The sequence below is a fragment of the Perca fluviatilis genome, chromosome 10 (assembly GCF_010015445.1).
Source record: "Perca fluviatilis chromosome 10, GENO_Pfluv_1.0, whole genome shotgun sequence".
NCBI classification, from domain to species: Eukaryota; Metazoa; Chordata; class Actinopteri; order Perciformes; family Percidae; genus Perca; species Perca fluviatilis.
Genome location: NC_053121.1, coordinates 12368366 through 12395757, shown reverse-complemented (window position 1 = coordinate 12395757; position 27392 = coordinate 12368366). Strand labels below are relative to the sequence as shown.

The 27392-nt window shown below is 40.4% G+C and overlaps 1 protein-coding gene across 1 annotated transcript; it reads right to left on the bottom strand.

The window, feature by feature from the left end:
* slc7a11 (solute carrier family 7 member 11) lies at positions 1-26496 on the bottom strand. The gene is made up of 13 exons (XM_039813887.1): positions 25960-26496; positions 22747-22873; positions 18528-18643; positions 15521-15646; positions 10140-10239; positions 9830-9874; positions 7700-7823; positions 4961-5105; positions 4810-4840; positions 4038-4044; positions 3428-3577; positions 1618-1795; positions 1-214 (listed from the first exon to the last, which is right to left on the bottom strand). The coding sequence occupies exons 1-13, from the start codon at positions 26225-26227 to the stop codon at positions 159-161; spliced, it is 1473 nt and encodes a 490-aa protein (XP_039669821.1). The 5' UTR covers positions 26228-26496; the 3' UTR covers positions 1-158.
* Positions 26497-27392: the final 896 nt, after the last annotated feature.

The window sequence follows — 27392 nt, the reverse complement described above, 5'->3', positions numbered from 1 at the left end:
TGGCCTTTCCACATAAGTCTTTATCCTTTTAATATAACACATTTAAAAAAGTCACATTCAACAGAGACATTTAAAACTTTCAATCAGAGTTCCAGTTCAGCTTAGTATGTATGTATGATTTGAAGGGAACGAGGAGGTGATGTAGTGGTGGAGAACTGTTATTTCTCAGCAGGAACGGCAAGCATGATGATCTGCAAGCTTCTGTTGAAGGAATCTGGGGACACACAGAAAACCGTACAATGACATCATCTCTCATGATATACATTAGGGATGGAAAGATTCACCGATTTGCATTGGTGCGCGGATATAAAAGTGCATGATGCAAGTGCAATGATTAAAAAAGTGTGCACAGGATACAACTTGGCATGGATTCGCAATGCATAATTTCTAACATCTTTGCAATGATTTATTTACATTGTAATTATTAGAGAGCCTATGCCTTTATATTTTAGAGACGTGACCAATAATTTGTGACCAATAGTTTGATATTTAGATTAATTCCTCCTCTCTTAAACGTTTCACGCTCTCATCTCCGCTGCTGTGGCCATATACGCTTCTGTGGAGGCCGATGTCCGACTGTGTCACATTAGAGTGACACAGAGTAACATTAAGGAGTAAGAGCTACAAATTCCTCCAATTCCTACAAAGCAACGACAGCTTCCTTTTACCTGTATGCTCTGTCATTTCTCCTCTACTCTTCCCGCTGTAAAGTGTGCTGCGGGGCTGACCATCAGACCACCCCGCGTGCACACACACCCACACACACACACACACACACACATATACAAACACTCCACACGAGAATCAAACTGCTGTGAGGCAACACAGTACCATCATATTACTTATACTACCTGATACAGACTTAGGACATACGGCATAAGCATTCTCTAACAGTACAGTATGTTGAAAAATCTAATCAAATTTATTTATTACTACAACACAATCACAACGTGTAGTGAAATGCTCCAGAACGCATCTAACAAGTAGACTAAAATATTTCTCAAAGAAACAATTAAACAACATATCAGTGTAAAGCCCTATTACAGCCCTAGCACAGGAATAGTATTACTCATGTGATTTCAAAAAAATTAAATAAACCCATGTCTGTGTTTAGTGCGGGGCATTCTAACGGGATAAGCAAAGTCTGTATTTCACTTGGATTTACTGACATTATCCCCTGCATCAAGGCTCTGTCAAAACTTTCATTTATAATTGCCAACGCAGCCTATACAACTCCGAATCACAGAGATGCTGATTGGCACGGGACTCATTTTATCACACAAACTCCGTGTTAGGTGAAATTTGGTTTGTAAATCGCGCTGGAATTATTAAAAAAATACACACATATTAAACAAATACAAATACACACGTATCCCCAAAGTAATACTAGTCCTGTTTGAATAGGGCTTAAGTTTCAGAAAGAAAGAAAAACAGTGAAACTTAGCCAACGGCCTCTGAAGAAATTCCAGCATTATTTCCCAAATATCTTTGCAAAAGCATTGGGGGTACTTGGGGTAAAAAAAAAAATTAACTTTAGACCGTCTGTTCTAATCCATCTGTTCTAATCATATGTGTTGTTGAATGTGAAGTTCCATTATATATTAAGTTATAACTTACCTAAAGCCCTCTGAAGCCATTTTGGTCTGTGGTTGAAGTGAATGAAGATATAGTAGGCGGGGATGCCAGTGAGGGAAATGGCAAATCCAATCCCTGTGTTGACCGGGTCCGAGTACAGAGACAGGAAGACCATGAAGAAACATGTGAGGCAGAACACCACTGGGATGAAGAGCGGGACCTGTGGACAAGTCACGAGTGCCGTCTGTTATTAAGAACTGTGCTAATGCTTGGACACTTTGAGACTAATGTTCTATCAGGATATCTGTTGTATGAATATACATGATCCTATAATGTTTTCAGTTAATGTAATGGTGCCGAACTGAAGTGTAACTTTGTACCTTTGTAACGGGAAAACAAACCGCCCGCTGAAGCACCGCAAATAGCCGCAAAGCGTAGATTTGTGCCTGATCGCGCGCCTGGCCATTCATACCGGGCGCCCATTTCTCCGCATCGGTCACAAAGCTCTCTCTCTTACTCTCCGTGTGTGTGTATCACTCTGTCTATCCGTCCGTCGATCTCTCTCTTCGTGTGCCTAATCACGTGTCTCGCTCAAGTCAAGACAGCCAAAATCACCATGAACCTGGGTGTTTTAATTTGAAATTTGTTTTATTTTGTTAAGTATCCAGCTGCACTGTGGCCTTCCTGTATGTAATTACCTGCCTGGCTCGTCAAATATACTTGTTGGTCTCGACAGAGTCCAGTACTATATGCTTTTTTTCTAAAGTAACTTCCTACTTCAAAACAAAACCATTGATGCCATTGAAGCGCTTGTTCAGAAAACAGGTATTGGTTTATTTCAAAATCAATCTAGAACGGGCATTGACATTGGTCGCCTGGTATACACCTGGCTGGGTCATATACCTCAATCATCAGGCATCAATCATTTTCATTTTGGCCACAGACACAATGTCAGCGAGCACTTTGTACTATGAATTCTTTTCTTGACTGCCTCTCATTTGGACTCGGTTTTGAGTTGGACTCAAACCTCTTTGGACTCTGTCTCAACTAGTCCTGGTCTTGGACTTATCTTAGACTCGACATAGCTGGACTTGACTACAGCCCTGCTCGGTCACCTCTATCTCCCCGCTGTAAAAACTCACTGGGCGCTGCTGTTTTTTTTGGGGGGGTATAATACTGTATAACAAGTCGCCCAAATTAACATCAATGCTGTCAACACATCCGGGGCCTTACTTCTGTTCTTCACAATGAAATGGCATGCTTCAACAACTCCAAATGATGCAGTAAAAGCTCCTAAATTTTCACTTTGAATGTAGAGTCATACCGACACCTGAGCGTTCTCCAGTGCTTAAGTAAGTGGCCTGAAGTTTATACTGTACTTGTGCGTTGGTGTGTGCGTCTATCTCTTTAAGAGAATAGCAGGGCCGGTGTGTGTGTGTGTGTGTGTGTGTGTGTGTGTGTGTGTGTGTGTGTGGAAGGAGTGTGTGGTAAAGAGAGTGAGAGAGTGACTCTACCAAGCCAGGGTCAAGCGAGGTGCATTGCCGTGACTCGTAGTTACATTGTGCACGTCAGGCTACAGCGACGCTTTAGATGTGTATACATTACTTCTTACGTCTATTTGCACTTCGGGGACGATCGCCGAGGAAAAGCACCGCAAAAAGATCGGAAACTGCATTGCATGTGTCCGGTATAGCCAATAGCCGCAAAAGGTGTCCGAACATGGACACAGTTAGGTTACTCACTATATACTGTACAAGAACAAGACTGTGGAATACAATAAAGTCACCTGTATTTGGGTTAATATTGTGGCACAGATTCAGCTACAGCTGTGTACAGTTGTGGAAACACTGACCTTAAAGGGGCGGGGGAGGTCAGGTTTGGTATATCGGAGGTAGATTAAACCCAGCACCACCACACCGATGAACAGCCACCGCAGGAAGCTCATGAAGTTCAGCAGGCTGTAGATGTCGCCTACAAACAGCTGGAGCATTGTCATAGGGTACTGCACACACAAACACAAACACACACACACACACACACACACACACACACACACAAGAAGTAAAAGAAAAAAAGATTTGTACCCAATTTGGTAGTTGCAGTTGTTTGTATAGACTAGAAGTCTCTTTTCTACCAAGGCCAAAGAAAAATATTCTCGTTTGTGATTGGTCTATTAAAATCTATTTTTATGACACCTAAAAACAGGTCAATTGTTTAACCATACTGTATGTCAGCATGCAAGATATATGCAGGAAACCAAAGCAACATTATGCGTCACGATACCAGCAGATGATAACATAACATGGAATATGGTGAGTAGCATTTGATTCAACATTAGTATTGGTCTTGTCATTACAGATTGCTAAATGCTAACTGCTATTTCAAACAAGGGTTTTAGTGGGATTTAGTGTTGTCAGCATTGTCTAATGAACAGTTACTGTTATTATTATTGATCATATTACAATAATACTTTGACCAGTATTCAAAGACAGCAGCAAACATACGACACACACACACACACACACATACACAGAAATTTGAGCAAGAATGACATGAATTTAGTTACAAGTGAATTAATTGATGTATGATCTAAACCATGCCCATTTCAATCTTGAATCACATTCAATCAACATTGACATGATGAGATTATTTGCAGTAACAAAAGCAGGTGCATAAGTAAGAGAGGAACCTGCACACTATGAGCGTAAAAACTCCAAACAGAAGCAGTGAACTAGTGCAAAACATACTTTATGGAATCACTGTATATACATACCCTAAATACTATAGACAGTATTTCTTTTTTCTATAGCTCTCTACAACTGAAAACATCTTCATTGCTATATATGGCACTTTACTGAATATTTATCTAAGATAAATATGTAGTGTGTTGTTAACCCCGCGAGCAATCATTCTGGTCATTGCTTGATATTCCACCAGCCGCGTCCCAGAAGCGCGCGTGAAGCGGCTCTCCACTCCGCTAAAAACACTCGCCAGGTCTATTTCTATTTTCGCGCGAGCCGCGAGGCATTTGGACAGCCGGGCAGGAAGTGAAACAGCGAGAGCATCCAGTCAGTTTACCAAAACACCCCCCCGCCAATATCGTACATGTCTCCTCTAGAACACCCCGGCCAACAAGAGATTCATCTTGGAGGTGGAAAAATAATAATAATACGACATCACAAATCCTTTTTATAAGGACAACGCCAAAAAATAGAAGCCATGGAGTTTAATAACAGGAGTGCTGGGAGTGGAAGGTGTATACTAGGTTAATAAACACGGGATTGTAGAGACAGTAAAATCTACAAATCGGCCAGGCAAGACCCTCTTCTGAGATGCTCCCGGCACAAACGAGGCGAGTGGAAAATAGCGGTAAGTGAATGTGCATAGATGTGAGAAGAAAGCCAGCAAAGACGAAAGCATTTGTACCTTGATAAGGCAAAGGTGCCGCCATTCATGGAGCCGTAGCAGGACAAGGCCACAAACACCGGCACCGCTATCGAGAAGTTTCCCAACAGCTTCTCTGCAAAAGTCTGTGACAGGTCCAAACAGAGGGAGCAAAGTTAGCAAAGAGAATTTCTTGCTTCAAGGATGTAAGAAGTGACCAGCATATGTCAGCAGTGTATCTGCTCACAAACTCATGACAATGTATATCATTCCCTTATTTCACATGATATATAACATTATTCACTAAACCTTTCTTTTGAGTATCAAGATAGCTAGCTTATTCGTTAAGAAACTCTGACTGTATTGTTTTTCTCACTTACAGGCCTTCATTACCGAGTGAAGAATGTATCACAGATAGGGGTGTGTGGGCGGGGAAATTTGATTCACTGCAAATTAGGACAACACAAGCAGCAGAAGAAACATTTTCACCAATCTGACAACACTCCCATTGCGTAAAAGACGGATGCTTGGTCAGGTGCAGAGAAAAAGGAAAAAATCCAAGGCACTCTTCTTCAAAATTATTTAAAAAGCCTTTATTTTACTGGCTATTTCATGATACAAAATGTAAAAGACACTGGGAGAAGCATCCCATGCGTAGCGGCACTGACAGCCTTCTTCAGGGTGGTCAGGTGCCTTTGGCGTTGTTTAGCGTCCTATCTAAACGCGCTGGGTCGGAACTTTTGACGTCACTTTTGACGCAGTTGGGTTTAGTAAAAGATCATGGGTGGGGTTATAAAAGGACACGCAGGACAAGAACAGGACAGTTAGGCAGGCAGTAATTGTCATTAATGGGTCATGCAGAAGTGGGAGCAAAAGCTGCTTATTATTCATGAAGCCATTCAGTGCTGATAAATCACAGTCCACGCTTGTATGGACAAGCACTGGCTGTAAGGAAAAAACTCATTGTCATTTAAGATCATTGCTAAGCAACCACTTTATAATAATGCAATACTGGTTTTTTTTTTGGATTGAAAGCATTAAAGAAAATGGTCATAAAATGTCATGCATTCCTCCTACTGAAATAGGGTTGCTCAAGAAAAATATGTCTTTTACTATGTACAGAAAACACAAAGACCACAATGTGTGCCATTATGATAAGGATATACACTGAAACAGTTCTCCATCATGAGGCAATTGTTTTTATTTTGTTGTCTTGGTAAGTTTTCTTTTATGATCTGATCTGGATCAGTGATGGAAAAGACTAAAGTGGTTATTACATTCTTATAACACATTCGGGCGGTGTGTAATCCCACCTGATACCAACAGAGGTTAACAGGCACATAATAGACTAATATAGAGTCCCCAGAATTTAAATGCATCACTTTTTGGTTTTCAACTCCTTTTTGCTCATTTTGAGAGGATAACAGTACAGTAACTTATGTCTAAACAAATGCCACAAATGTTATATTATCCCATATGTAAGAAAGCCACGTGGAAATGGTTGGGAAAGTGGAAAGACGACCCAAAACGGCTTTTCATAGTTTTATTTTGTTTCTGTCGACTTTGAATGAAGTGTATTTTACGATGATAAAATGACTGTTTATTTACATGGAGTCTGGTGGCTTTTGCAAATGCAATTTTGCGGGCTTTTTATGTTTAATAAAAGGATCTTACTCTTTAACAGAAAGGTCGACCTCCTTAGAAATCCTTTCCATAATGTTGTCAGACACTTAGAAAGATTGTTTTTCCCACCAGGCACTTAGACACAAAAACATAAGAAAATAGCTAGCAAGGGATCATGTCCTTGTTGCAACCCAACTCCTACTGGTTGGCTAACCAGTCTTACAAAGAATATATTTACTATGAAGCAATTTAAAAATGTAAATACTGTAGCATTTTCATTATGATAATATTGTATTAGAAGGCACAATTAGCTCTAAGTTAGTATTGTTTTCTGATGCTGTCAAAGAACCTTAAGCTCAGTAATTTGCTCAAATTCAAAATGACATTTATATGTATGTCATGCTTCAAACTCTTCAACTCTTTCTGCCTATTACCTTTCACAACATACTTCTTAATGATGCCGTCTACCATTACTAATTGTGCCTTGAGGCCAGACTCCTCAAGACAACTTCTAGACAAATTAAGTTTGCGATGTAAACTTTTGCTGGCTGTCTGTGGGGAAGGAAGAGTGTAATTGTTTTATCACATCACAGCCTTCTTAAAACAGAGAAATGCTCTTAACACCTTTCTTAAGGCTCTCCTATCACTCATCGTACACAGGGCAATAAAACTAAGTGCATTAGAAAAGATCAGACATCTCTTAGTGAATGAGACTTCCCCAGCTAAAGGCTTACAGTAGCACCGATAGCAGTCCTCAGTCTAATAAGCGAGGGTGTCGGTTATTAGGGGGATGTCCGTGATGTGATTAGCATTACAGGGCTGGGCGGGAACAATCACATTAACAGCTGCTGGAAAGACGAGCTGTCGGAGACACTTCGCTAATAATTACATGTTAAGTGCAGGAAGGCAACCGCGGGGCTCACAGTAGGAGTAAACATCGCTAACAGCAGAGAGAGGTCAGACCTCAACTAAATGCTTTCAAGTAGCACACACCACTGCAGGAGAGCCAAGGCCGGCTCCAAATGCGAAGAACTCAGCTCAAGAAAAGAATATTTTTCATTTGTGCAATATTTTGAAGGCCTTTCCGTTTTGGTTTAAAAGTGTTAGCATTACTTACCACAGCGACTGCCTCCGAGGCCAGGAGCTCCTCTGCTGACATCACAGTGTAGTACGCCACATTGGTCAGCACGTAGCAGCAAGTCACAATCGCCATGGAGATACAGATGGCTAATGGCACATTCCTGATGGCAGGAGGGACATTGACAGAGGAAGTACACTGTCATTCACATGTGTCTCACTCACCTTCATTTCATCTCTATTATGACCTCTGCCTTTCTAGTTTCTGTACTTTATTCATAGTAATACAACAGTGTTGCTGGGGGATTTAAATTGTTTAGGATTTCAGGAGGATGCTCTGTACCAGAAAATCTCAAGTAAAATCTGCTATTCAAATAATGGGGGCCAGCACAAACAAGTACAGGCTGGGAATCACCACCACTATTACTTTGACAATGTGTTACGGTACGTGTCCACTGGCAAGCGTCATTTCCACGCTTCCCATTCATTGTCTACGTTGAGGTCCAGGCTACTTTATGCAAATCAGGAAGGCCACATCTCTCAAACTCTCTCAAACTTTCCAAACAAGCCGCAATGTTGGTCCGTTTTGAAATTCGAAGCAGAGATCCCACAAGTGAAAGCGTTCGTCCAATCAGGTGCAGCCGTCACAGTTGTAGGAGGTTGGAGCCTGTTTTCTTTGCTTGTCAATGGTCATCTAATAGAATATTGCCAGTGGCAAGTCCATCAAGCGTCCAATACTGGGAAACGGGGCGATCCCTCCCGTCAAAAACGCCAATGTGGACACGTACCATGATTGTGTCAATACTTTCTGTCTTCCCTACCCTGTCTCTGTCTGTGGCTCTCAGCTCCAAGCCCATTGGTTCCTACTGAAGACGTCAACAAAATATTTATTGTTATTTTTTAAATGTGCTCGGTAATTTCCTAAATCAGCTGACCACTGTTACAAACGTTACTCAGACAGGAGGAAATAGTGCATTTGTTGGGGGACTATTTTTAGCAGGGGATTTGTCCACATTTGGTGCTTTAATGAGTACTTGGGGAAGCAGGAGTGTGTGTGGGATTGAGTCACAATAAACTACAGTTTGTGACGTGCTCATGGTAACAAAGGAGCAGGTCACCAAGTGCAACAGTATGGCTCATTGATGTGTTTTTAATCATTTTTGGACAACAATGGAGCTCTTTGGCACAGAGGAAGAAGATATATCAGGCTTTGACACACACAATACTTGTTAGTATGCATTCATTGTTGGTTTGGGTCTGCACATTTTTTGAGATTTGTTGAGAGTAGAAAATAATATCTCTCTTTTAGCTCTAATTTGATCAACTCCTGAGAAAAGGTTTCTGTCTCTTTAGCTGCTAAATGCTCCACTATGTTCACCAGCTTGTCTCTTTCTGTTTCTGCTGTCTGGTGCTAAGCAGGTAGCGTACAGTACAGTAGGTTTAGCCCAGGGGTCAGCAACCTCAGGCAAGCGTAGCTCAGCCAACGGCACACTAGCAATAAGTGTGCCAGAGAGTTTTTCGGAAATGTTAAAATCTGCATGCCAAATGGCCTCTTTCACAGCCATTGGCAGGAGAACAGCTTGCTATTTACGGTAGTTTGATTGACTTTTTCCTGATTTGCATTCCACAAAGACCCGCCCTAATCTGCATCTGATTAGCTAGTACTTGTTGCCTTATTAACAGAATGCGGCACGAAGGGAAAATAAATGACACTGCCTGAACGGGGTCGGTAGATGATGCCAGCGTTAATGCTGATATGGCACACTGATTTACATGATCATTTTTAAAATGGCACTTCATATTAAAAAGGTTGCCGACCCCTGGTTTAGCCTGATGCTGGTGGAAACTGGGTTGATGAGAGCCATGAAGGTGAACCAACACAGTGAAGTTGCAGACCATAAAACCAAAACAATGAGCTAAACAACACTAAAATGATTCGTAGAGCTATGGGGAAATGCAGAGCAGGTTCTGTTGGTTCACATATTCATGCAGCCCATTGTTGATATAAAAAAAATATTGATTATAGCTGCTATAAGATAAGTATATTTCCCAGTGATATGGCATAATTTACCTTTGTGCAACTACTGATAACAATATTTTCCTTTAGGTTTTGAATTCAGCAAATGCAGACAGACTATAAGGATAAAGCCAACACATGGGTTAAACTTACCGCTCAGGGTTATCTACCTCCTCTATCACAAAGTTCAAATAGAACCTGAAAAAAGCAACAAAAAACCAGTTAGCGTATAACCACCAATGATTGACAAATTGATTGATTGATGAACCACCCCTGAGTAGTCAATCATGTGCAATGCATATAGAACTGAAGTGAAGACACAAAATGATGTGCGACAAACTGACAAACTTAGACCATTTAAGAATATGTTTGAGGAATGTTTAATTCAAGAGGATTGTACTGAAAATATCGTATTTGTATGTGTGTGTGTGTGTGTGTGTGTGTGTGTGAGGACCATACCTACCACCCAGCGTATGCATACATCCCAGAGTAGAAGGCCAGTGGCATACCAGAAAGGTGCACTTTGCTCAAATCAAAGGCATTCTCAAAGTTCTTGGTCTCTCCTGCAAACACACACACACACACACACACACACACACACACACACACACACACACTTCTTGTTGACATTTTGAAGCACCATAATTGCTCCAAAATGAATAGGCATTGTTGCAGCAATGGAATGATTGGTGCAAATAGTTCTTACACAAGACATAGCCATACAAATAATTATAACCATAATCATCAAAGTAATTTTAACAATAAAACAGATGAATGGAGCCTTATTAGCTTAGATAAATAGATTCCTCTGTACAACACAGGTACACCAGAAAGTGTTCTGTTTTATACAGCAGCTCACATTTATATAAACAAAAACTGCTCATAAAAACACATTAAACAATCTAATAGGACAATCACGTTGTAAAGATGCCTGTGTGAAGACATGCAGAGTTGACTATAGCAGAGTTAGATTTATCAGATACAATAAGGGCATCCTGGGGCAAAGATTAGCTAAGGAACCTCCATTGGCCCCCCATTTGTGCTCATTTGGACAAACGCAAATTTATGTAAGAATATGCACCATTTCAATTTTCACAACGATGGTAATAATGCAAGACTCTCCTTAACAGCCTTATCATTTGAGTTGATATTGTTTGTTTTTTTCAAACAAATTTGCAACCAATCAACACTAGCTGACACAATAAATTTGGTGCACGGTAACGGTACTATTTTATTGTAATGCAGAGCGTAATGATATTTTGTGTAACTAGGTGTAATTAGTCTGTGAACAGCATCTGGCGTAGTTCGAGTCTCAACCAGAAATGTCCGGTCAGACTTTATCCTGTGTTATGTAACGTTGAGCTAATAAAGTTAGCCAAAGACACGGCCACCTTTATTATTTTCTGCACAACACTACATATGGGGCCTTGGGGCCCCTGTGAGTTTGGGGTCCTGGGGCAGTTGCCTTCTTGCTTGTGATGGCCAAATGAAACTTCATGAGCCCACTAGATGGTGCTGTCTGTTTAACAAAGGGTTAAAAGCACACTGAATAGCCATTCCTTGAGGCTTTTTCTTTAAAACAAGAGCGCCATCCAGTGGGCTCAGAAAATAAAGAAAATGGTTCACAAAACCTAATGAAGCTCCATGTGGCCATCACTACTTCTTGTCCAGTTGGTAATCCTGCCTCAGATGAAACAATAACATACAACACATAGAATTACAGAAATCAACACAATTCCTAATCAGTGTTATGAATGTAAGTTGTGTTAAAAAGGGTGGCTGTTTTTATAGTAAACAAAACTGGAGTCTGCAATTTGTGGAGCTCAGCAGGTATCAGGAGTACAGTCTTTGATCACTTACTGTATACTCCCACTTGGTCTGGGATTACATAAAGGTCAACTAAAATGCTGAACTCTGCTTCCATGGCATTTTTTGTAGCCTGAAACAAAAGATGTGTGCCATGTAACACGCCTGTGAAACATAAAAAACTTAAATTCCCAAAAAACTGAGCAGGACACTGAACCCCAGATTGCTCCCCATATGCTGTACATGATAGCTGTCCACTGCTCATAATACTTAGGATGGGTTAAATGCAATAATTTAATTTTTTGGTCTAAACATTTAAATGTAATAGAGATCCCACTCTGCTATTCCAAGGACCTGTAATCCCAAAAAGGGCCTGATCCGTGTAGAATCCAGTTTGGGCATGAAATCACTTATCATTACTAATAAACTAATTGCCAAGAAACCTCCAAACCTCCCTGGCCATTTGGACGCTCTGGGTCAAGACGTACATTTAACTGACATGCAGCACAAGAATGGGACAGTTAGGTTTAGGAAACATCGTGGGTGGGGTTAAAAAAATTTACGTTTCAGGGACGCAAGGGACAGGAATGGGACACGAACCCCGAACCTCCTGGGTGAAAGCGCTGTGTTGTTTGATCACACACTTGATCATACTTCTGGCGACCGTTGTCTCTCTTAATACTACGTCATCCAACACCTATTTTCCACCGGGCGCGTCTGCGCTGCTTTCCGGAGGCGCCGCAACCACCGTGAGCAATCGCAGCCATTCAAGTCAATACTTGATATTCCACCAGCTGCACCACGGCGGTGGCTCTCCGCTCCGCTAAAGATACGCGCCAGATCTATTTTCACGCGAGCCGTGGGGCGTTCAGACAGCCGGGCAGGAAGTGAAACAGAGAGAGCATCCATTCAATTTACCCCCCCAATATCAATATCGTACATATCTCCTCTACAACATCATGGACAACGAGAGATTCATCTCGGAGGTGGGAAAACATAAAATGACACGAAAGATCTTTTTTTTTTTAAGGACAACGCCAGAAAAGAAAAGGCATGGAGTTTAATTGCAGGAGTGCTTGGAGTGGAAGGTAGTGTTGGGAATTCGTTTTTCATAGGATCTACGATGCTCTTTGGACACCGAAATTTAATCCACTTTCTCCAGAAAATTGAAGTTTTAGCACAAGCGCTTGCGTGCCTCCTTTCAGCAACGGGGATGCAATGGAAGACATCTGTTTCTGTGTGTCAGTGGGTTTTAGAGTTTAAGGCCCCATGCTGTGTTTATGGTACCTCTGAACCAATGGGAGAATCAAAGTGAAGCTGAAGGTGTCGAACCTCATCTGCAGGAACCTCCCTGAAGCCATTTTACACTCTTCTCCTCCTGGTAGTTTGGGGACAAGGGCTGTGGTTTTTCCACTTAGGCCAAGATCTCTTTGTCTGTGTCCACATGTGCCACATAGTGTCTTGTCTCCAGAGGTCAGTTTAATCTGAGGCCTTTTGGTTAAAATCAGATATAACACCACTGATGTTCCCAACAGTAGACACTATGTACTCCTACGTAATAAACATGTGATTGTTCTGTACATGTAGAGACAATACAATCTGCGAGTCGGGCAGGCAAGACGCTCCGCTTCTGAGACGCTCCCGGTTGTGGTATGGCGCGTGGCGGAGGACGGAACAGAACGCAGAACGCAGCAGACGCGTCCAGTGGAAAATCTGGGTTTCAGCCCCGCATTCGAGCTCCTGCTCTGCCCGGGGCGTTCCATACAGACGCCGAAGGGTGATTTTTGAGTGAGTATCTGACGCTGAGAGCCACTGACCAAGCGTTAGTATTTTACGAGCTGGGAACGAGAACGGGTTGTACTTTTAGATACAGAATTGAAATTTGCACTACTATGCTTTCTACATGGCAGGGTCGGAGGATGAACAGCTCTAATCATCAGTTATTGGCTTCAGCAGGTCTGCAGTACAAGAAATGTGAATGATAATTAAGAGGTCATTTTTAGTAACATTATCCTGCATTTGCAAACGGAGTAGCGTGTTATTCCCCCAATGCCGGTTTGTTTACATGCGATACAGACCTCGGAACCTTTTGCATGCACTGGTTTCTCGTAGGACCGGTCGGAGTGGGAGATACATCCGGTTCACGGAAGCGAAATTAACCCTAACCCTAACCCTACACCTAACCCTACCCCTAACCCTAAAGAAACTACTGTCAATGTTAGGGAGTAGGAGAGTGTTTTCTTTCTTGCCGTTGTCAAGATCCATGTATTTGTCAATTACAGTTTAGAAGTTCTAACATTTTTTTTTTTTTTTTTTTAAAAAATTTTTTTTTTTTGTAATAAAATTTTTTTTTTTTTTTTTTTTTCCTTTTTTTAAAAAATTTTACCATAATGCCTGTTGTCGCTAATTTGCATCATACCTAAATTTATATCTATTCCATATGCTATAGACAAATTAAAAATCTCAACTTAATTTAGCATCAGCTTGGAGCCAGAAACACACATAATATTTTGTTTATATAATTGTGAATAAATTCAGGCGTCAGGGGGTTATACATGATATGAAAAAACAATTCCAGTGGAGTTCATAGCTGAGGTGAACTTTCACCAATATTGTAGTACACAGTTAGGTCCATAGCTGAGGGGAAGAGGGTCTCTTCTATCCCTAACCAGCTGTAAGGACATTGTGAAATGCCTGAGTGGTTGCTTGCTGTGAGCAGCTGTGAATCACGGAATGCAAGGCTTCAAGTTTTTATTTTACAGTGCATGTGGTTGTGTGAGACAAAGGAAGCCATTTTAATTGTTAAAGCTGAGAATGTTCCTGAACAGCAGCAAGGGTGAATCACTAAATGTCCTACAGACTCTTGGTGGTAAAAGAGGCTATTAAATTGATGGAGATGTGGTGATGGGGCTTGGTATTGTTCAAAAACGTTTGATAGTGGGGTGGGAGAGGGTTTTTGTTCTTGTTCAATTTGTGTTTCTCTGTTCTGTGCACCATCTGATATTACCTGTCACACATTGTGGAATTTGTTTTGTATGTCTGAAGGTGCTAATAAAAAGTTGATCGCAAAAAAAACCAACCAAAACATTTTTTTTTTATACCGATACAGGTACCTATACCTGTAATTCAATACTGGTTCTTATACTAGGGGTCTTCAACGTTTTTTAGGCCAAGGCCCCTTAGTCTCGCTTTGCCAGACCTACCTCCACAGCGCTGCGGAGGAGGGTCTGGCGAGTCCACACAGCATTCCGGGATGGGAGAAAAACGTGCTCTGGTTTATTGGCATTTCTTTAAACCAATAGCTATCGTCTTGGGCGGCGCTAAGCCTGGGCCTAAAACCTTTATACATACCTTTTTTTTTGCATAGAACACAAAGCTATTAAAATAGCCTATTAATTGTTGATTTTGTGCAATAAATGCATGATTTTATAAATCAGGTTTTAATGTTAAACATATATCTGGCACAGTGAATCCTTAGAATTAACTGTATCTGTGGATGGCATTAGTGATTACCTTACCTATAGGCCAGTAAGCCTATCATCATTTGTATTTGCTAATAATATATGAGAGATAATAATATGTAAGATTCATGTTAAGGACGCAGATCTTTCCATTCATTTTGAGTAGTAGTGTGTTGAGGCTGTGGCAGGGGGACTGCGACCGACTCAACTTTTGGAGAAACGCAACCCCACGTCACCCTGCGGTGGCCTATCATGTAACCGGAGATCAGACTTCTCGGTGTGTTTTGAGCTATGGTTTGAGGCGGTGTGAGAGTCCCGTACAGGAAACAGGAAACATCACTGCCTCTATCTCTGCCACAAGAACGTTTTAAAACACTAAGAGGGTAATCAATCTCACCATGCTCTGTAACTGGGCTATTTGGTATTACACCTGAGTCAAGCCATCTAACTAAGGCACAATCTGATAGCATTGCGTTTCGCTAGATGGCTTATTTTGATCAAATGGAAAGACAGCAAACACGAAGTTTGGCACCCAGCCCTAGTGATGATGGTGATGGGGGAGATGAAGGCGCCTTACCTTTAAAGAGCTGGTACATTCCAGGCACTATGATGATGGCGATGGCCAGCAGCTTGCTGAAGGTGAGGAAGATTTGAATCCGAGCCGTCCATGTCACGCTCATACTGTTCAGGTACATAACAGAGGCTACAGGGACAAAGAAAGAGACACAGGAATTAGGTTTTTATTGGTCAATTTCATAGCACACGATTCATGTCCAGTGACAACTTTCAGTGCCAACGCAGCAAGTGCTGTAGTGTGTCCTTCATGGAGCAAATGGGAGAGTTATGACATGTCTGACTTAAATGTGTAGACTGGAGTTTGTGTCTCGCCATTTAAGATAAGATAAAACATGATAAAATGACAAAGAGCAACCGTTGCTGGCTGCCGCCCATACCGCACTGGAACTGGAATTCTACTTTAGTACGATTATGAATGCAGGACTTTGACTTGTGATGGAGTATATTATACATTGTAGTTTTGCCACTTTTAATGAAGTAAATGACAACAAATACTTCTTTTCACCAATGCCTTCCTCCTTTACATTTTAACACATAAAGATGATTTTTTGTGTGCATTTCTAGGCCTTTATTGACAGGACAACTGAAGAAATGAAAGGGGAGAGAGAGGGGGGAATGACATGCATCAAAGAATTGCAGGTCGGAGTTGAACCCAGGCCTACTGCGCAGAGGAGTAAACCTCTATATATGGGTGCCCGCTCTACCAACTGAGCTATCCGGGCGCCCGTCTTCCTCCTTTTCAATGCATATTTCCTGTCATTTGCAGACCAGTTACAACCAGGCAAAATCATAATGTCATCCTGACATATTGTCACACAGATGTATTACAGTATTTCTGAACTGCTAAAACACTAAAATCCATTTGCAAAACCAAAGTTGCAAGTGTACAAACCACTTTATTGATTGAATCACAGTTTGCAGAACTTTAAACGCTTCTCATGTGGTTAGACACAACTAGCAAATCGGAATCACTCTTTGTGCAAAACTGTAAACACATTGTCATTCACAAAGCACATGTAGCATTGTGGTGCACTTCCACTCAAAATGGCACAACACAGCCCCCAAAAGTGAAACACAAGCAACACAATGTTGTCATCGGTAACACACAAGCACTCAAAATTGAACACACCTGTTTCAAATCAGTAATGTGTTGCACCTAATCAGTAATCAGGATATAAAGCCATGTCAAATCCAAATGGCATGTGTGATTTTCACAATGGAGGGCAGGAGAGAAGGAGGAAGTGGAAGTGGAAGTGGAAGTGGAGGAGGAGGAGGAAGTGGAGGAGGAAGAGGAAGTGGAAGTGGAGGAGGCAGAGGAGGAGGAGGAGGAGGAGGAGACAGAGACAGAGGAAGAGACAGAGGAGGAGGAGGAGGAAGAACAAGAGCCATCATTTCCAATGAAATTAGAGCAACAATCATAGACCATGTTCTGGTTCATGGAATGAGTATGAGGGAAGCAGGACTACCAAATATTCAACCAAATATAAGCAGGTTATCTGTGGCCTCCATTGTCAGGACATTCAGAGAAGAGAACAGGTAAGTGGACAATCATTTGTGGTCCCTCAAACTTGCATTACAGTATGTGCAATCGTGGAACGTCTCAGTAAATTACTGTAACATATCTCTAAAAATTGGCCCTTTTCTTGCAGTGATATACTTGTATAATAGTATTTTATGTATTGTACATATTTGGTAACATTTCAATGCATTAGGCCTGTCTGTACAATTCTAACGAGAGGTTTTATTTGCTAGAATTTAAAGACTGCCACATGCCGGTGGAAGGAGAGGTATGTTCTCAACAGCAGTTGACCATTATTGTCAATATGGTCCTTCAAAATAATCTCATTCGTCTGCGTGAAATACAACAGCGAGTTGAGGAAGACAACGTGAATTTTGAAGGAATCAACAGTGTGAGTCTTTCCACAATTGACCGTGTCCTGAAACGCAACCTGATAAGTCTCAAACAAGCCTACAGAGTACCATTTGAGAGAAATTCTGAAAGGGTAAGAGAGCTACGATATCAATATGTACAAGTAAATAATCATGTCCAGAGATTATACAGCACTATTGAGTTACTGTACATCTTTACTGTGTTGAATGTAATGCAGCACATGTATACAGAGGCATGAAGCCTGGAATGCTATGTCATTTACGTTACTTCAAAAATTAATTTTTTTTCATTTCTATAGAGAATTTATCAACTGGATTCCATGGAGAGGCCTCATGAGTGCATCTTCTTGGATGAAGCTGGCTTCAATCTCACCAAGAGGAGAAGGAGAGGCCGCAACATTATTGGTCAACGTGCCGTTGTAGAGTTGCCAAGGCAGCGTGGTGGCAACGTGACCATATGTGCTGCCATCAGCAGCTACGGGGTTATTCACCGCCACGTGACTGTAGGGCTTTGCCCATCTTATAAAGTTTCTATATGCTCTACAGGAATCACTACTGAGACGTGAACAGAGAGGTGATGAGCAGGCAGAGCATCCCATGTATGTGGTAATCTGGGACAATGTGAACTTTCACCGTGGTCTTAGAATTCGTGAGTGGTTTGAAAATAACCCACGTTTTATAAACGTGTGCCTCCCACCATACTCGCCCTTCCTTAATCCCATTGAAGAATTTTTTTCTGCATGGACGTGGAAGGTCTATGACAGAAATCCTTATGCACAGGAAAATCTCATACTTCATAATAAATATAATTTTTCCCCTGCTCTGCCCTGAGTGCAGTGTTTTGCATTTATCTCTGTAGTGTGTAATGACAGCTGTGTAGTGTTCATGCATTAGCTGGATGTGTGTGTTATCTGAAAACAGTGTTTGGTTTTGGGTAAAGATAGTTCTGAAGCAATTGTTTGATCTAGCAAGACAAGTCAAAGGTTTTGACAGTGTAGCTTAAGTTTGGTGATTTGTGTTTAAGGTTTTGAGAAAGCGAGAGAAACATTCAAAAAATGTGTTCTAGCAATTCAGAAATACTGTAATGTAACGGTGTATTAATGTTGCGGTATACATACTTATGCTGATGGCGGTGGCCAATTTGACAGCCATAGGGGGGATACTACAGGGCATGAACAGAGGCTCCAGGATGTACTGACCAAAGGCCAGAGAGATGACTGCCAATGCTGCAGGCCTGGAGGACACGCGCACACACACGCACACACACACACACACACACACACACACACACACACACACACACACACACACACACACAAGCATAAATATAAAATATACTGTGTAAATACAATTTTTTTTTAATAACACAACTGTAGACACGTGCAAAACTCTAACTACAGTCTGCACAGCATCAGTTCAAGTGGACCAAACTCTAGTTTGTTTTTCATTGCCTAATATATATATATAGTGTATAATTGTATATAACACACACATATATATATATATATGTATGTATGTATGTATATATATATATATATATATATATATATGTATGTTATATACAATTATACACTGTACCGTTTGAGAGAAACAGTGAAGGTAAAAGAGCAAAGGTACCAATACTTCCAGGTAAGATGTCTAAGGTTACATACACAACTATAAAAAAATCTTAAAAAACACTTCCTTTACTAAAGTAAAACTGTGAACTTTCAGAAAGTAATGGAGGTGGAAGCAATGGAAACACCACATTCATTTGTATTTAGAGAGGACATCCAACGTGACGATGAAAACTTGTGGCCTGATGCTGGAAAGAGGCAGGATCAGTCCAATTACTGTATTCTTTGTTACTTTTACATACCTTCAGTTTGTAACTTTTCCCCAGTAATTACGTCAATTACTACAAACAAAATATATATATATATATATATATATATATATATATATATATATATGCAAACTGCTGATTTTCATTCCCTCTTGTTTACCTTAAAAACTGTTAAAAAATAAAATAAATAATTTTTCTTCACTCAAATAATTCAAACTGTAAAGATGAAAAGTTTCTAATATGTGTTTTGGTGTTCTGAGTGACAGTGTGTGTTATCTCAGTGAGGACTGTCCATAGTGTTTGGCTGCACTGAGCCTGTTTTGAGACGTGTGTGAAGAGTTGCGTTGCTTTGAATGAGTTTTGCGGGTGATGTGAACTATTTAGCTCAGGTGACTGTTGGTAATGCAGACTGTAGTTAGAGTTTTGCACATGTGGCTTCAGTTGTGACCACTGTTGTTTAGCAATCGAAAAAAAACTGTAACGACACAATACAGAAATCAATTAATATTAAACTGGCAGGCATAATAAGGATAATATATTAATACAAGAAAAATATTTATAAATGTTCAGGAAACATTTGTTGAACCAAGTTTTCAACCTGGCCACTTACCAACCACAGCCTAACGTGTGTGTGTGTGTGTGTGTCCCTTGTGTTTGGCTACAGATCATTTCCTGTTTAAAAAAAATACATTTGTAATTCGAGCATATACCCATATATATACCCAAATATGCTTTGGACAAAAATAGCAAATACTATTTAAATTCTGTGCATCATTTGTATATTGTTTTTTTATTTATATACTACGATACATATTTTTTACATGCATTGAAAACTATTTTTGTGTAGAGAGTCATTTATATATAAACCCCGAAATACACTGTGTGAACCGTACTGTGTGCATTCATTCCTTCATTATGATACTGATCTGACCACATAGGCTTGGCTTCAAAAAGAATCAAATAAGGTTGGCTGGTCCCACAGGCTCATCCTATGGCTCATCACCGTTTCCCTCTTCATTTCCCACAGCAGCCGCTGAGCTGCTGAAGCCGGGGAAATCTCTCTTTGTCTCCCCCGTTGTTGTTTTCATTCTCTGCCTCTGTCTCGGTTCATTTCCCATGGTTTCCATTGAGTGAACCCTCGCCCGAGGCCAGCATAAAATTGGCCAGCTCAGGATAGCCACGAGACTGTTTATACTATTCGCCTTGGCTGTGTACATACACAGCCTCACTCAGGGTTATTTTCTCACCTAAACTAAACTCAGTATCTCCCTTCACGAGGTCACAGCCAGATAGGACTTTTATATGTGTCCGGTGTTTAGGGCTCTGTCACACAACACAGTCTAAATAACATTCTCAAACACAGATCATGTGCTTGGGAAACAAAAAATCTTCCATCATTGAAGGGTAACTTAGTTTTTTTTTTCAACCTGGACCTTATTTTCCTATGTTTTTGGCCGATTGGTCCAAAAGATTGGTCCATTATTAAGCAAGATGGCCGCAGTTGGAAGCTGGGAAACAAGCTGCAATGTGACGTTAATGGGAAGTTGCGCACCTTCAATTTATGTCCACAATAAGTGCTTGTTTGCCACTGACAGACTCAAATTATTATTCCAAGTGTCTGACAACATTATGGAAAGGATTTCTGAGGATATAGACCTTTTAGTTAAAGAGTTAGATCCTTTTTGTTTAACATGAAACAACCCCAAAATCGCCTTAAACACACTTCATTCAAAGTCGACAGAAACAAAATCAAATCAGTTTTGGTTCGTCTTTCCACTGGTTCAACAATCACCACTCTGAAGAATCCACATCCTAAAGAAGGCTGCTTTGTGCCGATACGTGTGGGTTGCTTTCAACGTAAGATTTCGATATGAAATAAAGGCCTTTTTATGATAATTTTCACAACACACTTGGATCCTTTTTCTCTTTGAAGCGTTTGTTCCCTTTCCAAAGAGCACCTTCATAATTTGTTTTGAACTTCTGAGCACTCCAGCCTATTTTCTTCCGAAATCACCACTCTGATTTGGTTGAAATAAACCCTTAATTCACCCATTTACATGTGAACATTTGCTGGCTCTGCACATGCTAAAAGTATTGTTTATTTAAATTCAGTCTGGTGAGTTTGGCAATCGCGATTTTGGGGCTGTTTCTGGTTTAACAAAAAAATGGTCTCGCATTTCCGGACCTTCCTCCACAGCACTGCGGAGAAAGGTCTGGCTAGTCCACACAGCATTCCAGAATGGGAGAAAAAAACGTGCTCTGGTTTATTGGCATTTCTTTAAACCAATCACAATTGTCATAGCGCCGCACGGAGCAACGGTGCCTCTGCAAAAGGCGGAAGGAACTTGTTTTGGTGGAACATGTGTACGTTCAAAAGTTGTTTTAGTCGCGCAACAGAAAACTCAGATTGGACAGATAGTCTAGCTAGCTGTCTGGATTTACCCTGCGGAGATCTGAGGAGCAGTTAACCATAGTCCTCACAAATCCACCAGAGTTTAGAACGCCAACACAAAGAAAGAGGAAGGTAGTGGCCAGTGTTTCTACATGAACTAGTTCAAAGTTCAGTTCACACATTTTAAAATGAACTAGTTCAGTTCATAGTTCATACTTCAAAATTTTAAAAACTAAGTTCACAGTTCCAAAAATGAACTAGCTCATAGTTATTTTTTTCCATATGTTGCCGCGAGCTATTATTTTTCTAAATTATTGCCACAGCCCATATAGAACCACAGACAGCAATTATTTTATCAGTTTTAACACCGAAACTATGCGTCAGATTTCATCTTCATACCCAATCAGTTCAATGTGCCGTTTCAGGTTTGCTGTGGATGTGACTGAAGTGCGGATTTTCTTTTTGAAAGCCGGCGGGCAAAGTTTGCCCAGAAATGTAAGATTTTTCGCATCCTCGTCGACCTTGTCATAAAACTCGTTTAAATGATCATACGAAGCCTCCTTGCTGCTTCGTCGCCTCTATGCTGCTTTTTGTTTTGATGACAGTGCGACATATTAAGGCCTGTTTACGGTGTGTTTTCGCCGGGTTTTCGCCTGGAAGGCTCTATAGAAATCTGGCACCCTATTGGACGAAGTTAAACTGCGAGAGCGTGCCGTTCACAGACACCAGAATGAACGGCTTCACAGTAACGTTCATCAGGCAGTAATACAGTACGTTCAGTTCACGTTCGCCCAAAATATGAACGAGTTCATGAACTATCTATCGTTGAATGAACACATTCAGGCACAACACTGGTAGTGGCTATATTTTGGCTTGTGCACTCCTTTCTCCTTTTTTTTGTTTTCCATTTACACAGCCAGGGCTGTGTAGGAACACCAGCTTTTTTCTTTTTTTTTTTTGCAGCGCATACATAAAATAGAGAGCTAGGTGACCGTGAGGAAATATTAACTGAATCTGACAAAAAGTTAATTGGATTAACATCACTTACTATACCTTTTAATGCAGTTTTAAGGCGACTGTAGGTTCAGTAAACTTGAGGAAAGGAGGAGGTAGACATTACCTTATAGCAATGAGATCAGCCCATAGCCTTACGAAAGCCATCTGAGGTCCAAAGGCTTCCAGTATATACGTGTAATGGCCCCCGGACTTCTTAATACAAGTCCCCAGTTCGGCGTAGGACAGGGCTCCTGCAGTGACAGAGGTGACAGATTAGCTCTGGCTCTGAAACATGAAGGCAGGCACAAAACCACATCTACAGAGATGCACAGTCCCTCCCTGGGCCCCATGATCCGACAGACTGTTGGAGCCTTTCAGGATCTCAACCCATAACTTGAGAAAAACAGATTTACACGGACAAGTTTTAATTACAAGTTAAGGGAATATGAATTAAGGGAAGCGGGAAAGTGGTTAAGGTATAGGTATTAGGGGATAATGTGCTTGGACGTTTCATTACTGCACAAAATCTGAAGGATTTAAGGATACTGCAACAATATATGCTAGAATACACAGATGTGCACGGCATTACTTCAGCACCGCCTTCTGCAGCACTGATATTTCAACTCTGTCTCCTGGAAATTGCTGTTATGTAGTACTACATAGGCCTGTAACAATTATTACATAATTCGCAATATTTTAAATCAGCATTTCTTTGTTTAACCGCAATGAATTGCTAACCTTAGGTTTTGTCAATTTAATGTTCATTTAAGAAATAAAATTCAATGTTTTATGATAATAAAGAGGCGTAGTTTACTTCACAGCCTGTTGTTACATTATCTGGGTCACATAATTGATATAAACAAAAGATGTGTCCTGGGATTCATTCAGAACTTTTTATTTTGACTGAAAGATAAATAAATGAATAAATATTTGTGAATTTGACTGAAAGAGGCTTGCAACACAAGCACTTTGGTTAGGCTTAGGGAGAGATTGTGGTTTGTGTTAAATGTTAATAAATGCTTCATTTCTCAGACTTCAAGACACTGCTGACTTTTTTAAGTGTGAAAGGATCACTACAGAGATAGGTCTTAAGGCCTTTCTGTTAACCAGGAAAAGCTCTGAGGTCCCTTGAGCTAAACCCACCAGACTCCATAAAAAAAAAGAAAATACTTTTAGCGTGTATAGAGCCAACATATTTTCACATGTAAATGCAAATGGGTAAACTATGATTTGATTTCAACCAAAACTAGAGTTGTGATGGTTGGAAAAGTGGAAAGACTTCCTGAAACGGCTTTTCATATTTTAATTTTGTTTCTGTCGACTTTGAATGAACTGTGTTTTACGATGCTAAAATTACTTATTTACATAAAATTACATATTTACAGTCTGGTGGCTTTAGCGAATGCGATTTTGCGGATGTTTTTATGTTTAAAAAAAGGATCTCACTCTTTAACAGAAAGGTCGACCTCCTTAGAAATCCTTTCCATAATGTTGTCAGACACTTAATATGAATATTAATCTGAGCCTGTCAGCGGCAAAACGAGCACTTTTGTGAAGGTAAATACAAGCTGGACAATCGCCCTATTAACTTACATTGTAGCTTGTTTCTGAGGTTGCCGACTGCAGTGATCTTGCTAAATACTGGACCAATGTAAAAGATTGTTGTTTCCATCAGTCACTTAGACACAAAAACATAGGAAAATAGGGTCCACATTGAAAAAAACGGTAGTTACCCTTTAAGACTTTTTAATTTTTTTTTTTTAAACTTCCAACATTTTACAATAACTTGGAGCCCCCCCTCTGCTTTGACTCTGAGGACCCCTGTTGAAGATCCCTGGTGTAAGGTATTACAATTTCCAAAACATTAATTATATTACAGTTACTAATCCAAGTAACGCTGCGTTACTGCGTTACCAGAATGTGATTTGTTTTTTGTGCCAGGTAGGCTTTTCTTTAATGATAACGTGATGCGTACGCTAGCCAAAGAGATAAACGAAGGATGGAGGGTGACGGAGAGAATAATTTCAACAGCTGGAAGTATTGTCATTATAAAGAGGCTTTGATCCGAGTGGGAACATGGATGACATCCAGCATGTCAATTTGAGCCTCTCTTCTCTCGCTGGGTGCACACAGGCACAGCGAGTTACTATGGTGACTGGGATTCTGCGTCGCCAGGTCCTTTTCATAATGTAAGCCTACTGTATGGGAAACTTAGTAATATATATATACTTAATATAGTAATATAACAAGTAATGTAACTAATTACTTTTGATATGAAGTAATAAGTGAAGTAATATTATTACATTTTTAAGGAGTAATAAGTAAAGAGTAACATATTACACTTCCTAAGTAACTTGCCCGACACTTTTTGCACTAAAGATGAATATAAAAAACAAATGATTGTATTAAATATGCGATATATTGTTGTGCATCATAAAACCAAGCTTAATGATGTTTTTATAACAATAAAGGAGCAACATAAGCTGAGCCGACAAAGCAAGCTAAAACTTGGTTTTTAGTTATAAAAGAGTAGTTTTAGTTTTTGCTCATAAATTGTACATAAAAACCATGCTTAACCTCGTTACCCTAGTTTTTTAGTACTTTTGTTTATAAACAGCAAATGTTTTTAGTAAGGAATAAAAAAAAAATACAGTAAGTTGTTATAGGTAGTTGCTGGGTAGTTTCTGTTTTATGTGACATTTATTTTAATAAAAATCATTTGAAAAGCACACTCTTGGAAGAAGACATCACATTGCTATACTTATGGACTTCTGTTTATCATTTTCTTCATTTGTTCTCAGGAGTTATTTAACCCTTGTTTCATCTTTCTGTCAACCATACAAAAAAGAAATTCTGGGTACAAATAAAAAAAAAAAAAAAAAAGTTTCATCGTTTTGGTCGTCTTTTTTTGACACTTTTGTTGTTTTTTTCCACGTTTCTTCCGAAGTTCTGATTGATTTGTCCTGAGTTTTTTTTTTTGGCATTTTTGTTGTGTTTTGTTCCAATGTTTTTTGAAGCTTTCTCTTTTATCCATTTTTGTATTAAATGCTATAAAATTTAGTAAAACACACAAATTCAACGAAAGTAGTGAACTAATCGTTTATTCTACTTGTGGAAAGTGTTGTATGGAACTATCCACGTATTTTGTTTTTGTTTTGTACAATTTGGTTGAAAGAATATCCCAAAATTTCTGATACACAAACTTTTTGGGAACAGTCTGTCTGTGTACAGGCAGTAAACATATTTCCACCAGCACCTTTCCCATTTAATGGAGCAACTCTCAAAATATAGAAAAGACAACTTTTTCATCTACAGATCCACCTGTGAACTAACTCACCGAAGAGTGACAGCACCCCGCAGGCGATCCACACTACCAGGGACATTCCTACACTGCCCGAGTGCTTCAGGATGCCCTTTGGAGAGATGAAGATCCCGGCTCCGATGATGGTGCCGATGATAATGGAGATCCCTCGGAGCAGCGTCACCTTCTTCCCCAGTCCCACCTTTCTGTCGTCCCCGTCCTGCACAGTCCCATTTTGGGAAACTTTGTCTCCACTTGCTGCGACTTTTCCACCATTCTGAGTAGATGCAGACCTTTTGGTCATTTTTGAAACACTGCCTATAACACACTCGACCCCAAGCAGTCTCTGTCTCTCTATCTCTCTCTTTTGGAAGGGACTCTAAGTGTGTTTCACCTGGGATCTGTTCTAGCCTGGACCCACTCAGCCTGTGTGACTGGTGCAGGCAAAGTTACAAAACTCTCTCTCTCGGTCTCTCATTGTCATTCATGCTCCGCTCACTAATCTCTCACTGTACACCCTGGAGGCGTGCTCCTAACCCCCTCTTACTTCAAACTTTCGTAGTTACTCTGCTCTGTATTGCTGTCTCATCGTGTGTCTGCTTTTCTGTAGTCCCTCCCCTCCCCTCCCTCTCCGTTTCAAGCCTTACAATTATTTCTAAAACCATCTGTTGCTCACTTGGGTGAGGTGTGGCGCTTTTTTAGTGAAAGGTGATCATGACACAACAAAAAGGGTTTCACTCTTGGCACCTGTTTTCAAAGTGGCCCTGTAACTACAAAAGCTGTAGAACTTCTGTCCCGGGATAGTTTCATCCATGGCAACCAGTAGGAACAGGCTGGGAGAGGACAGCAGCCACTTTAAAGCCAGGTTTCTCACAGTAGTGGGGTGTGGGACAGTGTGTTCCAAAACTGTTAATTTAGACAGAACAATTGCACTACAGCCAAACACAGACACTTTACACAAGTTTATTTGTATTGCAACATTTACAACACACGCAGCTCAACTTTGTACTTGTGGTGGTGAAACACTGAAGAAAAAGAGGCAAAAAAAAAAAAGGGTTTAAAAAGAACACATGCACTAAAGTACAGGATCCAACAATGATTAGGATACCGATACCTTCATGAGAAAGCAAATTAGTTTTATAAAAACGGCAAATGGTTCGTCTGAAAGCTATAGTGCGTAGTTTCTGTCGCCCCCATGAGGAATTGTAAGTTAATGACAACAACGCTGTTGGCTCAAAACGCCGCTTAAAAAGTGTAGCTTAAAAAAAAATGTAAGAATGTAAATGTAGCCTGTGGCTCTGGGCTCCATATCAATCTTTAAAAAAAAACATCCTACGGATGTGTGTAAAGAGGCGGGGCATTTGAACATTAAAGCATGTAACCATGTAAAACCCAGAACACAAGTGAAAAGTAAAAATTAGTTTACCGTAATTCCTCGAATAAAAACCAGTAGTCAACACGGACAAATA

Excerpts from the sequence above, each read along its gene's own strand:
- slc7a11 (XM_039813887.1), bottom strand. The coding sequence starts at position 26,227 with ATGACCAAAAGGTCTGCATCTACTCAGAATGGTGGAAAAGTCGCAGCA. Across the intron at positions 10,240-15,520 it reads AATGTACCAGCTCTTTAAAG|GAGAGACCAAGAACTTTGAG; the intron begins GTAAGGCGCCTT and ends GTGTGTTTGCAG. Across the intron at positions 215-1,617 it reads ATGGCTTCAGAGGGCTTTAG|ATTCCTTCAACAGAAGCTTG; the intron begins GTAAGTTATAAC and ends GTGTGTCCCCAG.